Here is a 17,765-nt window from a genome sequence, read left to right as displayed (position 1 = left end):
GTTAGTGGGTCAATTTACAAAATCAGCAGGGGATTGAATGATTACTTAAAGATCATTTTCAACAAAATGCTCTTGTGAAATTGATCGTTATTGTCACTGCCTTAGTCCCTCATTGTTTATCTACTAACAGTTATAGAAGTTGAAAATATTATTTCATTATTTATACTTCAAAAAAGAGGTATAACTTGTAAGATTTTGCCATATCTTCCCAGCAGGGTGCTTGTATCCGTTTTTATTTATATAATGTTACATTGACTGTGCAAATGTGCATGTTTGTGATGTGGAGCCATTACTTTGATGTTCAGTCTTAAATCAGACAAACCCACTCAAGTGAAAAAAGTGACCAATTTACCTAAAAATGCAAATTCCAACCGTACGCTCAGTGGCAAAATGGAAATGTGCTCACGTTTCCTTTAAGGGACAAATTGACAAATCTGTGTGCAACCTCCCACTAGCTTCTTTTGATTTCAGTGATTAATCAAGAGGATAAAAACTAGGTCGTAATTAAAAGGATCTGGACATGCTCCCAGCCTGCAAACTGGCAGACCCCCATTGCGCTGCTCCACAGCCCCATAAACAAATTCCAAGAATAAATGACTGCCATATAAAAAGTAAATAACTCACTATAATGAGGGAACTTAAGCAATAATAACAACTGGCATATGCTGTCAAAATTTGGAAAAAATGTGGCTTTCCACTATAATGAAAGTCATAAATGACAGTGGAAACAACATTTCATGACCAAAAACGTAAATCCTAAGAATTAAAAACAAAAAGGTCAAACTAAATTATTTTGAAAGCTCAGAATGTGCCCTTGACCTGTTGGCATCTCTTAACACTTTGGTGTCACAGATTTCATTTCCTTAAGTAACACCGACTAGAAAAGAATTATGTTGTCAGGTATGAATTTATAGACACAATTATTAGGAGCAAAATAGCTGCTCATCTTTAATCTTGTATTTAACCTCTAATTCTTACAGCTTTGACCAGCTAAATATTAGAAACTATCGACCAGATTTGGCACAAATATACTTACAAATTAAAATGATTACTGTTGCAAGTACTTGTGATGCATTACCAAGCTCAAACATGGACATAAGCCTTTTACAGACGCACAAAATGGATTACGGAACCCAAGTCTCATTAATGTTTGAGCAGAAGAGGGAATGAAACATTCGAGGCGGAGAAGGGCATTTATTGATGGTTCCCTCACATCTCATTCCTGCATTAAGTTGTTTTTAAAAGCAATTAATACACATGGTCAGGGAGATGTAACAGAACACCGTATGTTCTTAACCTGTCGAACATTTCCCAGCCAAAGCCCTGAGCAAGTCTCTGCTTTGCATTATAAATGACAGGATAAATCTTAATGGATTGGGGATAATCAACTAGCCATGAAGGCTGACATATACACACATTCACCAGGCATTATACCACTCACACACATACACAACTGTGGACATCTAGACACAAGGGAAATTAAAGGCTTTGAATACGTCTGCATTGATTACTTTAAATTATTAGCCCACCTCTCTTTGGACCTCCAATGCTTTTAGCCTCAGCGTTAACACATTTACAGAGACTTATTGACTATAATTACAACTGAGTCTCCGTAATGGACACATCAATTATGAGTCGCACATGTCTCTGACCATGCAAGCGTTGCTCAGGGAATCCCAATCTGCGGTCCATTAGCGTTACTCTATGTTCTGAAGTCCAATCAGTCTTTACCGTCACCTTTACTGAAACAGCTTTTACCTGGCTATGGCAAACAGGAGCTTCAGAATTGATGTTAGTCAAAAAGAGGTTGTATCTGCCCCTTGCACCTATGAGTTATGTTTAACTTAATATTTGGATGTATTTATCAAAATGTTGTAAATAACTTAATATTTGGCAGTAACACAAATGACCTCAAAGTGAGGGCAGGAAAATAAAAACATTGACATATTATATTATCCCTCAAAACATAATAGATAAAGGATTAAAACTAAAGATTTGAATAGAGAAGGGAAATATCCAATTAAAACTTACCTATCTGAAAGACAATGCCGTAAATGTTCAAGTTTAAAAAGTCAACACGTCTTGCCCCAAACTTAAGGTCTAAAACACCCTTTCTTACAATATTTTATTTACTACATAAATTCAAGATTTCCCTACACCAGCATTTTCATGGCCCAACCCACACTATGGTGCCATGGCACTCTCAGTTTATTTAATGGCTCTATCCAGTCTGCCGTGACATGGTACTAAAAGTTCAGCCCATCTGTATAATTGTCAGATTTTTACTTACATTAAAACAACTTGTCGGTTTCTGAGTAAGAGCAGCTTCTGATCATGCATTTTAATGAAGTAAAGAGCTATGACCTGCTTTTAAAACAAGAGAACATGCCAAAAACTATTGTGCAAAATATGTGAATTACGTTTTTTTGGGCTTAAAATTTTGTCACGATGCACTGGGATGATGTTTTGTCCTCGCATGCAGACACACGTTTACAGCCATGTGCTTACATTTTAAAGCAATCATAGTGGTTTTTTTTGTATAATTATTAGACTGCTCATTGTCTAATTATGCTTTTAAGCTACTTTCAATTGTAGTTTTTCAAATCAGTTGACAGAAGATTTTTTTCAGATATAAATTAATAGAAAGACTGAAAAAAAAAATCAATCAAGTCAAAAACATATCCAGTTTGCTCACTCTACAGTGTATCCATGCATAAAATAAATTAATTAATTAATCACTTCCCTTGCGAGCTGACAAATGATAGCCAGCGCACCTCGCTGGCCAGATTAACTGCTCATAACCAGAGATGGGATTTATGGCACTCTGAAAGGAGCCTGATCTTAAAGAGGTGTTCCGTTCAAAGATCTGTTCAAAAACCTGGCTTGTTGTTATATTTTATTTTGATAATTTTTTCACAAGTTACTCGTTTTCATGAAGGTAATAATCACTGGCAGTCTGGCAGATATTATAAGATAAGACATAAATAATTCAGAATTTCACATATTCGTACTCTGTTTGTAGGAAATATTGTTAAATAGTATTAGAATTTCATCTGGGTTGTGTTTTCATGATAAACGTTCCAAAAGGTGGTAGCTTCTACCAATGCTTTGACAGTGACATCTTTGTTTTGAATTTTCTCTCACTTGAGAAACGTTGTGGTACAGTTAAAACTACACAATTTTCTACACATTTTTTTTAACAACACAGGAAAAATATGACCTACAAATAATGGATCTAGAATAAATTAATAAACTAAAATAAAACATTTCACAAAACATAAATGAATGCAAAATTGTAAACCACTACCTGGTGTGCTTGCATTTAATCTAGGCTATTTAATAAGGCTGCGAATCTTAAGGTGTCCCACGATTCGATTCAATATCAATTTTTGGGGTCGCGATTCGATAATATATCGATTTTTTCGATTCAACCCGATTCTCGATTCAAAAACGATATTTTTCCGATTCAAAACGATTCTGTATTCATTTAATACATAGGATTTCAGCAGGATCTACCTCAGTCTGCTGACATGCTAGCAGAGTATGCGAAGCAAGTGTAAGCCACTGTAACACTACTGTTCTTTTTTTTTTTTATAAATGTCTAATGATAATGTAAATGAGGGATTTTTAATCACTGCCATGCTGAAATTATAAATAATATTGATACCGTTGTTGATAATATTCATTTTTGTTTCACTTTTTTTCCTTTGTTCTGTGTCGTGTTTGTGTCTCCTCTCAATTTCTCTGTTTATTGCAGTTCTGAGTGTTGCTGGGTCAGGTTTGGTTTTGGAATTGGATTGCATTGTTATAGTATTGCTGTGTAGTGGTTTGTTAGATTGATAAAAAAATAAAAAATAAAAATAAAAAATAAAAAATAAAAAATCAATTTTTTTAAAAATGGGAATCGATTCTGAATCGCACAACGTATTCGATTCGATTTGTATTCGAATCGATTTTTTCCCACACCCCTACTATTTAACAAAACAATCAACAAGAAAAGTGCATCCAAAAGTTTTTGTTTCCTTTGGATGAGTTTGGTAGGTTTTCACAGTGTATGACTCAGTCCAGTTCAGTGGCGCGCATATGAAAATTTGAATTAAAAACAACTTACAAATGAATGGCTCGTAATTGCGAATCAGTTCTCGCTGTTCACTTGAAAGAGACGTTTAAAAGACTCCACTCATTCATGAACGTAACATCGCTACTTACAAAAGTGCAACATACGAGTCCCACAGTGAAATAGCACCATTTGCTTGTGATGTAACTTGTTAAGTATTTTTGTTTTGTTCAAATTGTCATCATTTATAAATTAAAGTAATGTGAATCAATGTTGCAATGTGATTTATTTTTTGTGCAGCCCTAGTGAACAAATTCTCAAAGTACCATATTTGTAAAGACGATGCCACAATTAATTATTTCAAAAACATAATATGATATATATCGGAGAAATGGTGGAAAAAGAAAGTGCACACAGGATGGAAAAAAATGTCACCAGATTGAGAAGCTCCTCCTCAGAGCAGCAGAAGTTCACCATACCGACAGCAAAGCATGGAGGTGACAGCAACATGCATTGGGATTGTTTTTCTTTGGAGCTACGGTACACAATTTTTTTTTTACAAATCTAAAAACCAGTCAATTTTGGGTCAAAATATATTTGAAAATGTAATTTTAAGTTTTGAGAAGGCCCAGACAGATCTCAGTAGGGTGACCTAAAAAGACTGTGCTCAAAAGATGTCATAGCAACGTGACAGTATTGTGTTGTCTATTTTTTTTTTTAGTTTTGGAAAATCCATCCATCCATTCATCCATCTCCTTCCGCTTATCCGAGGTCAGGTCGCGGGAGCAGCAGCCTAAGCAGGGAAGCCCAGACTTCCCTCTCACCAGCCACTTCGTCTAGCTCTTCCCGGGGGATCCCGAGGCATTTCCAAGCAAGTCGGGAAACATAGTCTTCCCAACGTGTCCTGGGTCTTCCCCGTGGCCTCTTACCGGTTGGACGAGCTCTAAACACCTCTCCCTAAGGAGGCATTCAGGTGGCATCCTAACCAGATGCCCGAATCACCTCATCTGGCTCCTCTCGATGTGGAGGAGCAGCGGCTTTACTTTGAGCTCCTCCCGGATGGCAGAACTTCTCACCCTATCTCTAAGGGAGAGCCCCGCCACCTGGCGGAGGAAACTCATTTCGGCCGCTTGTACACGTGATCTTATCCTTTCGTTCATGACCCAAAGCTCATGACCATAGGTGAGGCTGGGAACGTAGATCGACCGGTAAATTGAGAGCTTTGCCTTCCGGCTCAGCTCCTTATTCACCACAACGGATCGGTACAACGTCCGCATTACTGAAGATGCTGCACCGATCCGCCTGTCGATCTCACGATCCACTCTTCCCTCACTCGTGAACAAGACTCCTAGGTACTTGAACTCCTCCACTTGGGGCGGGATCTCCTCCTCAACCCGGAGATAGCACTCCACCCTTTTCCGGGCGAGAACCATGGACTCGGACTTGGAGCTGCTGATTCTCATTTCGGTCGCTTCACACTCGGCTGCGAACCGATCCAGTGAGAGCTGAAGATCCTGGCCAGATGAAGCCTTCAGGACCACATCATCTGCAAAAAGCAGAGACCTAATCACGAGGAAACCAAACCGGAACCCCTCAACGCCTTGACTGCGCCTAGAAATTCTGTCCATAAAAGTTATGAACAGAATCGGTGACAAGAACAGCCTTGGCGGAGTCCAACACTCCGATTTGGAAAATCTCATTACCTTATTTCCCGCATTAGAGAGCGCACTCGTATTTAAGTCGCATCCACTAAATTTAAGAAGAAAAATATATTAGTTGCACTGGACTGTAAGCCGCAGATATATGTTGTGTAATGAGTTATTAACACATAAGATTTTTTGGTTTCATTCCCATTAGTATGAATTGTTTAGTTATATTTTAAAACTTAGACACGTTGCTTGTAGTGATAAATGAAGAAACCATACGAGTGAAAACCGACATGGATGACTAGTAGACGGAACGGCACTTGTACTTCTGGCTCAAAACACAAAAAAGAAGGAAATACCGATTGAGCATAGTGAGTGCAGTGAGCAATCTGGCCCAAAAGATGGCGCCATAGCACAAACAATAACATATATTCAGATGTTTTATGAAAATTTTGTTGAATAGTTAGCGAAGAAAAATCTATCAAAAAGCCGCACCGTTATAAGCCGTAGGGTAACAAGCGTAGAAAAAAAGGAGCGGCTTACAGTCCGGAAAATATGGCATGTAAACATGGATGTGTTTTCTATATCCACAGTGTTGCATGTGAGGTAATAAGGAAATGCACAAATGCAGCATACATACCTGTGTGCGTGCGAATGTGTGCCAGGAAGGCCAGGGAGTTGCTGCTCTTGCACACTTTTCCGCAGTACTTGCAAACGTTGCCTTGGTGCTCTTCCCGTTCGCGGTTGATCTGTTCAGTGTCCTCCAGCACAAATTTGTTAACTTGTCTTAGCAGCTCGTCGTGTTTCTCTTTGATGTGGGTAAACAGATCTTGTTCCGTTTTGAAGCGGTCCGTGCATTTTGTGCATTTGAAGCACGCTCCACCTTCAAGTCGTTCTTCAAGGCTGTTCTGCTCATTTCGGAGGTGGGAGGCGCTGGCCAGGTGCTGATGCAGGTTGCTCTCGGTGTAGTAGGACTTTCCACACACCATGCAATGGTAAGGCTTATCCTTGGTCGGGTGCTTCATTGAAATGTGGACATTCAGACCACTGAGGCCGTCTGCCAAAAAGCCACAATCATCACAGCGGATTCCGGTGCTGCTCAAGTTAGCATGGTTCTTTTTCTTCCTTTCTTTCTGTTCGAACGTCTTAATATAAACATGCGACAGGAGCGCAGAGGATTCTGGTGCTTCTCCTGTCAAACATTTAACAGCAGCCTCGCCTTCCAGGGCAAGCTTCTTCAACGTTGCCTGCTCCTGCTCAGCGAGGGCTTTTACAGACACAATAGAAGCATCAAAAGATAAAGCGGTGGATAGTTTTGGAACCGACAGAGAGCTATTTTCTGGGCTCATCCCTCCAATGTCTTTGTCAACTTCTTGGCTTTCTTGCGGAGACTGTTGCACTACTAAATCAATTTCTGCTGTTGACTCGACTGTTTGTCTCACTGTACAGTCCGTTGAATCTTGATCATCACCAGTGGCAGATCTAATGCTACCTGCTTCCTTCTCTGCTGTGCTAGTTAAGATGTCTGCAGCATCAACAGGCTCCATACTGACAGAAGGTGCCACTGTGTCCTGACTTTGTTCCGAACTTAGCTTTGATTCTTCAGTGAGGCAAAAATGTTCAGATTTACTGAATGTTTGACCACCATTTTCTTGCGATGCCAGGTAACTCTGGCTTTTTTCCTTGTGTCTCTCGGTGCTGGCGTGGCGGGACATTTCCTTGCTTGTTAAAGCGTAGTATTTGCAGGCCAAACAGGCATATTCAAAGCCTTTTGCATGCTTTCTGTTTACATGAAGATGGAGGGAAGAGACAGAGTGAGCTACAAAATCGCAGTGGCTGCAAGTAACACGGTCATTTTGGCCATCCTTTGAGCTTGAGTGTGGCAGTATTAGATCATCTTCGCTCTGTTCTTTGGAGCCTTCTGAGTCCTGCTGCATTTCCCTTTTCTCTGAGGTTTCATTTGGTTCTGAAGATTGTGTATCTGTGGGTTCCTGAGGTGAACTGCTTTCTAGATGTTTGGCGGGGCTGTTGTTTGCACACTGTTGCACACGGTTCATATGTTTCTTTGTGATACAATGACGATCTATGTCCCCTTTGGTGACACAGCTATAGTTGCACACAGTACACCGGTAAAGATAATCCTTGCTGTGTTTACGACGGACATGGACACCGAGGTTGGTGGCATTAGATACAATTAAGCCACAATAACCACATTTGGTTGAAGACACATGTTTTGGTCTCCCTCTTCTCCGTTTTATAGTTTCCGAATCATCATCTTCTTCTTCTGTAACAGCCTGAGCAGCTTCCATTGCCTCTTGTGATCCCTGGACCCCAACAGCTAAGTCATCTCCACCTCCATTTCCTTTGCTTACCCTCTCAACATAATCAGTGGAAGAAGACTCTTCACTATTCTGCTTTCTGAGATGTTCCTTATGGGTGTCTGAGCTAAGATGTCTGTCCATCCATTCATATGTAGCAGAAAAGAAGTTGCATAATTTACAGCGGTACCAATCCAGGTCGGGATGCTTGACACGAGCATGGCTCTCCAGCAAGGAAAGTGTGAAAACCTTGAAATCGCAGTTTGCACACTTCAGCTGAATTCTGCTCATCGGACGTTTAAGCATCACTTCTGGAGGAGATATCTTTAAAGCACGTTCTGTGTCTTCAGCCTCCTCTTCTTCACCCATGGTCTCTTCAGCACCAACTGAAAGACATTAGACAAAAGACACAGCTAGTTCAGTCATCTTTTTTAAATCATTAAGTATGAACAGATGTCGGTATAGAATAGCTGCAGTGCATCCGGAAAGTATTTACAGCGCTTCACTTTGTCCACATTGTATTATGTTACAGCCTTATTCCAAAATGGAATACATTTATTTTTGTTGTGAAAAGGTTTTTAAAATACATTTTGAAAATGTATCAAAACTAAAAAAACACACTTAGACAAGTATTCACAGCTTTTGCTCAATAGTTTGTTGATGCACCTTTGGCAGAAATTACAGCCCTAATTATTTTTAAATACAATGCCACAAGCTTGGCATATTTGGGCAGTTTTTCCTATTCCTCTTTGCAGCACCTCTCAAGCTCCATCAGGTTGATGGGAAGCATTGGTTTCCATCAAAGATGTCTCTGTACATTGCTGAATTCATCTTAGTGACTTAGTCTACTAGGAAAGAGACCAAGAAATATGAATGCAGAAAAGTACAGAGACATCCTGGATTAAAACCAACACTTCCCATCTAACCTGATGGAGTTTGGAAGGTGCTGCAAAGAGGAATAAGCGAAACTGCCCAAAGAAAGGTGAGCCAAGCTTTTGGCATTGTATTTAAAAATACTTGAGGCTGTAAAAAAAAAAAAGTGATTAAACAAAGTATGGAGCAAAGGCTGTAAATACATATGTACATGTGATTTTTTTTTTTTAGTATTTATTTTTTTAAATTGTACATTTAAAAATAAAACTGTTCACATTGTCATTATGTGGTGATTAGAATTTTGAGGACGAAAAATAATAATTTACATTTTGTAATAAGTTTGTGAAATAAACAGTTTTAAAAGGGAAGCACTATTAATACTTCCCGGGTGCACTGTAAATGACTAGATAACAAAAAGCAAATACTCACATGTGTATGGGGCGTCTTTACTGTGGTATCTCTGGATATGTACATCAAGAGGAGACTGGTCCCTAAATTCCTGTCCACAGTAGTTGCATGAATAGATAATCTTTGGTTTTGGGGTTCGTTTGCTAACTCTTCTCTCTTGAGTTGCCTCCTTATCCGATATCAGAAAACTCCTACTTGAACCATCACCATGGAAAGCTAAGCTTGGCTCATCAGGCTCAAGAACGTCAGCAGCACTTTCTGTCTCCATGCCGATCTCTTTTTGAACATCTCCTACATTGTCATCTGAGAGGTTTGGACTGTTCTCAGGTGTTTTTGTATTTTTATGTTTTCTTGCATAGTGAATCTTCAGTGATCTCAGGCATTTTGCTGAAAAGTCACAAACAGTGCATATTGTATTAGCATCTTCAGTCACAGAGTCTGGCTGCAGCTTCCGGGTGGCTTCCCCTTCCTCATTTTCAGGCTTCATAGTTGAGTTGGCTATGGCATCCTCCATCTCAACATCATCGGGCTGCCCGTTTTTTGGCATTTTGTCCAAAAGGAGCCTCCTTTTCTGATGTATGTGTTTCTTATCTATAGCATTTCTTGCTATGTTTGCGTAAAGTTCTGACAATGACTCGAGTTGAAGATGACTTAAGCACCTCTGTAAAATGATATAAAGAGCACACTTTAGTTTGGATACTTATATTTCCCTCTTACACAACTCAGATGCAAGAAAATGTAAACTACTTCAAAACACAAACGCAATGTAATCAAGTTAATATACAGTTGTGGTCAAAAGTTTACATACACTTGCAAAGAACATAATGTCATGGATGCCTTGACATTCAAATAATTTCTACAACTCTTATTTTTTTGTGATAGAGAGATTGGAGCACATACTTGTTGGTCACAAAAAACATTCATGAAGTTTGGTTCTTTTTTGAATTTATTATGGGTCTACTGAAAATGTGACCGAATCTGCAGGGGGAAAAGTATACATACAGTAGGGCTTGGCGATATTGCCTTTTTTTTAATACCGCGATATTTTTAGGCCATATCGCGATATACGATATATTTCTCGGTATTTTGCCTTAGCCTTAGTCTTGAATGAACACTGGATTGATTGATTGATTGATTGATTGATTGATTGATACTTTTATTAGTAGATTGCACAGTTCAGTACATATTCCGTACAATTGATCACTAAATGGTAACACCCAAATAAGTTTTTCAACTTGTTTAAGTCGGGGTCCACGTTAATCAATTCATGGTAAATACATATAATCACAGCAGTATGGTGATTCTATGTGTCTACATTAAAACATTCTTGTTCATACTGCACTAATATATGCTACTTTTAAACTTTCATGCAGAGAAGGAAATCACAACTAAGTCAATTTAACAAAACTGTATATATTAAAGGTATTAGCAGGTGATTTTTCAAATGATGCTTCATATTAACAGTAATGCTACTTTTGGTAGCAACGCTTGTGCCCCACACACGACAAATTAAAGTTGTTATTACAACATATTCCCGCTTGAAGCCGAACCACCGCTAAGGACCCCGTGCTGTTTTTCTTGGGAATTAATTCTTCCTTCATTTGTTACGAGATTCGCACCTTCTTTCTCTCGCAACAACCCGCTAGCATCACAGCTAATGTTAGCCACGTCGCTACCTCTCTGCTGGGCGAGGGCGTGTACGTATGTGATGTGTGACGTGACAGTATGTGACATATGTAATAATGTGCGCCAACTTGTCTGTGAGAAGGAGACACAGGAAAGAGCAAGGAGAGCCTGTAGTGTAATACCTGCAGCTAAAAACAACTGCGTGAGAACGTCTACTCGAATATTACGATATAGTCTTTTTCTATATCGCAAAGAAACAAACCCGCGATTTATATCGTATATCGATATATCGCCTAGCCCTAACATACAGCAATGTTAATTTTTGGTTACATGTCCCTTGGCAAATTTCACTGCAATAAGGCGTTTTTGGTAGCCTTCCACAAGCTTCTGTCAAGTGTCTGGTTGAATCTTTGACCACTTCTCTAGACAAAATTGGTGCAGTTCAGCTAAATTTGTTTGTTTTCTGACATGGACTTGTTTCTTCAGCATTGTCCACACGTTTAAGTCGGGACTTTTGGAAGGCCATTCTGAAACCTTAATTCTAGCCTGATTTAGCCATTCCTTTACCATTTTTGACGGATCTTTGGGGTCATTGTCCTGTTGGAACACCCAAATGCGCCCGAGTCCCAACCTCCAGGCTGATGATTTTAGGTTGTCCTGAAGAATTTGGAGGTAATCCTCCTTTTTCATTGTCCCATTTACTCTCTGTAAAGCACCAGTTCCATTGGCAGCAAAACAGGCCCAGAGCATAATACTACCACCACCATGTTTGACGGTATGAACGGTATCCCTGGGATTAAAGGCCTCACCTTTACTCAAACGTATTGCTGGGTATTGTGGCCAAACAGCTCAATTTTTGTTTCATCTGACATCACGTGTGGACAATCCTGAAGAAACAAGCCCATGTCAGAAAACAAATTTAGCTGAACTGCACCAATTTTGTCACGAGGAATGGTCAAAAATTCAACCAGAAGCTTGTGGATGGCTACCAAAAGCGCCTTATTGTAGTAAAACTGGCCAAGGGACATGTAACCAAATATTAACATTGCTGTATGTATACTTTTGAACCAGCAGATTTGGTCACATTTTCAGTAGACCCATAATAAATTCATAAAATAACTAAACTTCACAAATGTTTTTTGTGACCATCAAGTATGTGCTCCTATCACTCCATCACACAAAAAATAACAATTAAATAACAGTTTTAGAAATAATTGGAAAGTCAAGACAGCCATGACATTATGTCATTCACAAGTGTATGTAAACTTTTGACCACGGCTGTAGACGATCAAACGTCCCAGCAACGCGGTCTGGTCAAACACGAGTTAATGTCGCCCTCTAGTGTTTACAGTCGCACATTGTTTTTGTTGCTCGGTTGTTGGCAAAAATCAGGCAATATGATATAGCAAGAGAAGTTCATATTATATATATATATATATATATATATATATATATATATATATATATATATATATATATATATATATATATATATCCATCCCATCCATCCATTTTCTACCGCTTATTCCCTTTCGGGGTCGCGGGGGGCACTGGCGCCTATCTCAGCAACAATATATATATATATATATATATATATATATATATATATATATATATATATATATATATATATATATATATATATATATATATATACATACATATATATATATATATATTTCTGTAATTATTGTCTATTAATATTTTCTGATGTTTTCCTATTTAAAATTAAAATTGTCTCTACTATAGCGACATCATGGAGAAGACGGCAATGTAAATCCGGAAGTAGACCATCGCTGCGGTTTATAAACACTGTTTTGATTGATTGATTGAAACTTTTATTCGTAGATTGCACAGTACAGTACATATTCCGTACAATTGACCACTAAATGGTAACACCCGAATAAGTTTTTCAACTTCAAGGATATTTCACAAGTCTTTACTGTGTATATAATTGAACAGTGTTTATGTTGTGTACAAAGTGTATTTATAATATTTCGTGGAAAGGAAAGTTCATCTTGTATTTGACATTGTTTATAGCAGGCCTGGGCAATTGTTTTGACTAGGGGGGCCACATTTAGAGAAAAAAAATGTGTCTGTGGGCTGGTATATCTATTTCTAGGAACACTAATACAAAACTTCACAATAATGTCTGACTGAATGCTAAAATCGTTATGACAAACCGCCTTAAAAAAACATAATGAATTTTTATTTTTTTTCTACGAAGGATAAAACACTGAATACTGACAAAATATGAACGTCACACCCCTTTTCAATCGACATATTTAATAATCACGTGAAACGCAACAAAAATGCAACAAACAATGAAATATGAACGCGAAGGGTACAAAATAAACCCACCTACAGTCTGATGTATCTGATATTTGCTGAATTTCCCCCAGGGATCAATAAAGTACTTTATATTCTATTCAATTCTATATATCACTAAGCTTTAGAACTTTGTTGTGAAAATCTCCTTCCGCGTCTGCGGAAATGCTTCCCACCCGCACTGCTTGGTGCCTCGTCTGAGCTACTGTGACGTTAGTTACCAAAGTAACAAATTAGATTACCATAGTAACTGGTTTATCATCCATAAATGCAGATTCCCACCATTAAAATAGTTTGTATAGTTGAAGACTTACGGTCATTGGCAAATGTGACTGCACATCATAATGGCAGATACACTTTCCATTAATCGATCTAAAAAAAATATTTGGGAATGTCCGGCCGGCCGGATTGAAAAGCTTAACGGGCCGCACGTGGCCCCCGGGCCTTAATTTGCCCAGGTCTGGTTTATATGGTTAGCCGAAATATCAATCAATCAATCAATGTTTATTTATATAGCCCTAAATCACAAGTGTCTCAAAGGGCTGCACAAACCGCAACGACATCCTCGGTAGAGCCCACATAAGGGCAAGGAAAAACTCACCCGAGTGGGACGTCGACAATGACTATGAGAAACCTTGGATACACACCTGTTGTTGTTGACTCTGGACTAGCGACTGCACAATACATCAAGGCCGCGGAACAGAGACACACTACGGGCTCACACACACACACACACACACACACACACACACACACACACACACACACACATCCACAAAAAAAAACACGCCACACATACACACCCCATCCCTCCCCCAACCCAACGCCCTCGACGCAAATCCTGTAGGGGCGATGAATGGATGGTCAGCGCCTGAGAGCTGCGGCCTACCACCATGACCTTGAACTACCTTCCCTCTGTTGCTAGATATCTCCAGATGTATGGTGTAAATAGGGCTGGGCGATATTGGCTTTTATCAATATCGCGATATTTTTATGCCATATTGCGATATACGATATATATTACGATATTTACCCTTGGCCTTGAATGAACACTTGATGCATACTTGATGCACAGCAGTATGATGATTCTATGTGTCCACATTAAAACATTGTTCTTCATACTGCATTAATATATGCTACTTTTAAACTTTCATGCAGAGAGGGAAATCACAACTAAGTCAAATGACCAAAACTGTATTCATTAAATACTCTTCATTCTCTCACGGGTGACTTTCAATGAAAGAACAAATTAATAGTGTTGCTACCTTTTTGTAGTAACACTTCTGCTGCATACTTTGCATTGATTGATTGATACTTGTATTAGTAGATTGTACAGTACAGTACATATTCCGTACAATTGACCACTAAATGGTAACACCCCATTAAGTTTTTCAACGTGTTTAAGTCGGGGTCCACGTTAATCAATTCATGGTACAAATATATACTATCAGCATAATACAGTCATCACACAGGTTACTCATCATAGTATATGCATTGAACAGCATATTACTGTTATCTGCTGAATATCTTTCCACTTGGAGCCAAACCACCGCCAGATGATGGATTCCCTGCTCTTTATGTTGGGTATTTATTGTTCTTCCTCCATTTGTGATAAGTTCGCACCATCTCTCTCTCTCTGATCGGCGATAGCTATGACGCTAGACTCGTGAGAGTATGTGACGTATGTAAGAAGGCGGGCTTGTTTTCCACATCTGTTAAAATGAGAGACGAGGAGTAAGAAACGCCTGTTGTGTAATGCCGGCAGCTAAATGCAACTCGACCTGCCTCACTTAGCCATGCTAATGTTAGCATGGCTAATGTTAGCTCTCGGCGAGAGCGTGTGACGCTAGGCACGCGATAGTATGTGATGTACGTAAGAAGGCGGGCTTATTTTATGTCTCTGTGAGAAGAACAGATAAGAAGGAGTGAGACACGCCAGTAATGTAATGCACACAGCTTAAATCAACGGTGTGAGAACATATAAACGAATATTACGATATAGTCATTTTCTATATCGCACAGAGACAAACCTGCGATATATCTTATATATTGCCCAGCCCTAGTTGTAATATGTATATGTGCTTTGCTATGGAGTTTTTTTCCCACTCCAGACTGGGCCCCCTTAGGATTCCAGTCTAGATTGTACTTTTTTTACTCATCCTTCCCCAGCGTTTACCTTTTTCCCATCTTTCACGGGGCGCCTTATGGCGACCCATCAGCGTTTTTGTTCTATATTCCTGTACACTGTTTGTTTGTCTAACTTGAACAGGTTTGTACTGAAAACAAAGTTTTGTTGTACTTGTGCAATGACAATAAAGACCTATCCTATCGTATCCTAAACCCTTTTGGTCTGCAACATTTTGAATTTATGAATGTACAACTGTTTGTTTATGTAAAACTGTGGGGGCTTCACGGTGGCAGAGGGGTTAGTGCGTCTGCCTCACAATACGAAGTTCCTGCAGTCCTGGGTTCAAATCCAGGCTCGGGATCTTTCTGTGTGGAGTTTGCATGTTCTCCCCGTGAATGCGTGGGTTCCCTCCGGGTATTCCGGCTTCCTCCCACTTCCAAAGACATGCACCTGGGGATAGGTTGATTGGCAACACTAAATTGGCCCTAGTGTGTGAATGTGAGTGTGAATGTTGTCTGTCTATCTGTGTTGGCCCTGCGATGAGGTGGCGACTTGTCCAGGGTGTACCCTGCCTTCCGCCCGATTGTAGCTGAGATAGGCGCCAGCGCCCCCCGCGACCCCAAAAGGGAATAAGTGGTAGAAAATGGATGGATGGATGTTTATTTTGTTGACCACTGACGGAAGAAACAGTAAACTGATTGATTGATTGATTGATTGAAACGTTTATTGGTAGATTGCACAACACAGTACATGTTTTGTACAATTGACCACTAAATGGTAACACCCGAATAAGTTTTTCAACTTGTTTAAGTCGGGGTCCACGTTAATCAATTGATGGTTTGGTTCCTGTTTGGTGTCATGCATTGTCAATGATATTATGCCAAAGAGTGCACTAATGGGTTAAAGAGGGGACACAATTAAACACAATATTAAGATGCAGTCTTTATTATATAAGAAATCTATGGCCAAGGGTGTTGATTGTTCAGTAGTAGCATGCTGTTGTTAAAGAGCATTTGCTGCACAAACTAAACAGCCCGTGAACGTGCGTTATGGCATTAAACACTTAACATTAAACAGTTAACATTAAACATCTAATATTAAACAACTAATACTGCAGCCTAGGCAGAGTGGCATTTTTAAATTGCTAGCAACACGTTTCTCAGCGGTAATTTGAACTTTGGGAAGACGAACCAATAGAATTGCGCCTTCAGGCGCGTCGCCCAATCACAGCGGAGGAGGAGGCGGGTCTTAATCACCGTCAAGCTAAGAAAACGACGGCAGCGCAGAGGCCCAAAAAGGAGGCTAACATAGCCAATGTGTCGCTGCGCGCTAATAACGTCAACCGTCACTTAAAGAGTAACAGCTGAACAAACAGCAAAGCAAGGGTGTATTAAAACACCTATCAACGCATAGGGATGTGATAAAGAACGTATACGTACCTTCGAATTTGCTAATCTTTCCGCCGTCCGCGCTTTTTGTTGCTAGACACAAATGGCGTACCGTAGCAAGAGACACGCGTCACACCAAGGCGGAAGTTGTGCCCGCCTTTTCCTTTTCTTCCACCAACCACAGACGTTTGCCTCAATGCTGCGTTCGTGTGTCGTGGGAGAAACCGCTGTCACAAAGTGTCATAACCTAACAATGATATCAGAAGAAAAAAACTGCATTTAGTTGAGATAATAATGAGTAATGTATTTATGGGAGTAAAATCGTCTTACATCAACTTATAACACTATTTTGCCCCACTGTGTGTGTGTGTGTGTGTGTGTGTGTGTGTGTATGTATATATATATATATATATATATATATATATATATATATATATATATATATATATATATATATATATTTATACACAACCTTATTTTGCCCCACTGTGTGTGTATATATATATATATATATATATATATATATATATACACATACACATACACTGTGTGTGTATATATATATATATATATATATATATATATATATACACATACACAGTGGGGCAAAATAGTGTTTAGTCAGCCACCGATTGTGCAAGTTCTCCCACTTAAAATGATGACAGAGGTCTGAAATCGTCATCATAGTTACACTTCAACTGTGAGAGACAGAATGTGGGAAAAAAAATCCAGGAATTCACTTTGTAGGAATATTAAAAAATGTATTTGTAAATTATGGTGTAAAATAAGTATTTGGTCAACCATTCAATGCTCTCACTGATGGAAGGAGGTTTTGGCTCAAAACCTCACGATAAATGGCCCCATTCATTGTTTCCTGAACACGGATCAATCATCCTGTCCCCTTAGCAGAAAAACAGCTCCAAAGCATGATGTTTCCACCCCCCATGCTTCACAGTAGGTGTGGTGTTCTTGGGATGCAACTCAGTATTCTTC

General features: G+C 39.2%; 1 protein-coding gene across 1 annotated transcript in view; it reads right to left on the bottom strand.

The window, feature by feature from the left end:
* Positions 1–16,908, bottom strand: part of znf407 (zinc finger protein 407) — a 302,639-nt gene extending 285,731 nt beyond the window's left edge. The window contains exons 1-3 of the mRNA XM_061916333.1: positions 16,824–16,908; positions 9,324–9,963; positions 6,344–8,407 (exon numbers count right to left, since the gene is read on the bottom strand). Coding sequence (XP_061772317.1) covers positions 6,344–8,407; positions 9,324–9,849 — 2,590 coding nt within the window. The 5' untranslated portion in view covers positions 9,850–9,963; positions 16,824–16,908. The remainder of the gene's footprint in view (positions 1–6,343; positions 8,408–9,323; positions 9,964–16,823) is intronic.
* Positions 16,909–17,765: the final 857 nt, after the last annotated feature.

Source organism: Nerophis ophidion, linkage group LG11 (assembly GCF_033978795.1).
Source record: "Nerophis ophidion isolate RoL-2023_Sa linkage group LG11, RoL_Noph_v1.0, whole genome shotgun sequence".
Classification (NCBI taxonomy): domain Eukaryota; kingdom Metazoa; phylum Chordata; class Actinopteri; order Syngnathiformes; family Syngnathidae; genus Nerophis; species Nerophis ophidion.
The sequence above is the reverse complement of the archived record's forward strand: the minus strand, read 5'-3'. Positions and strand labels throughout refer to the sequence as shown.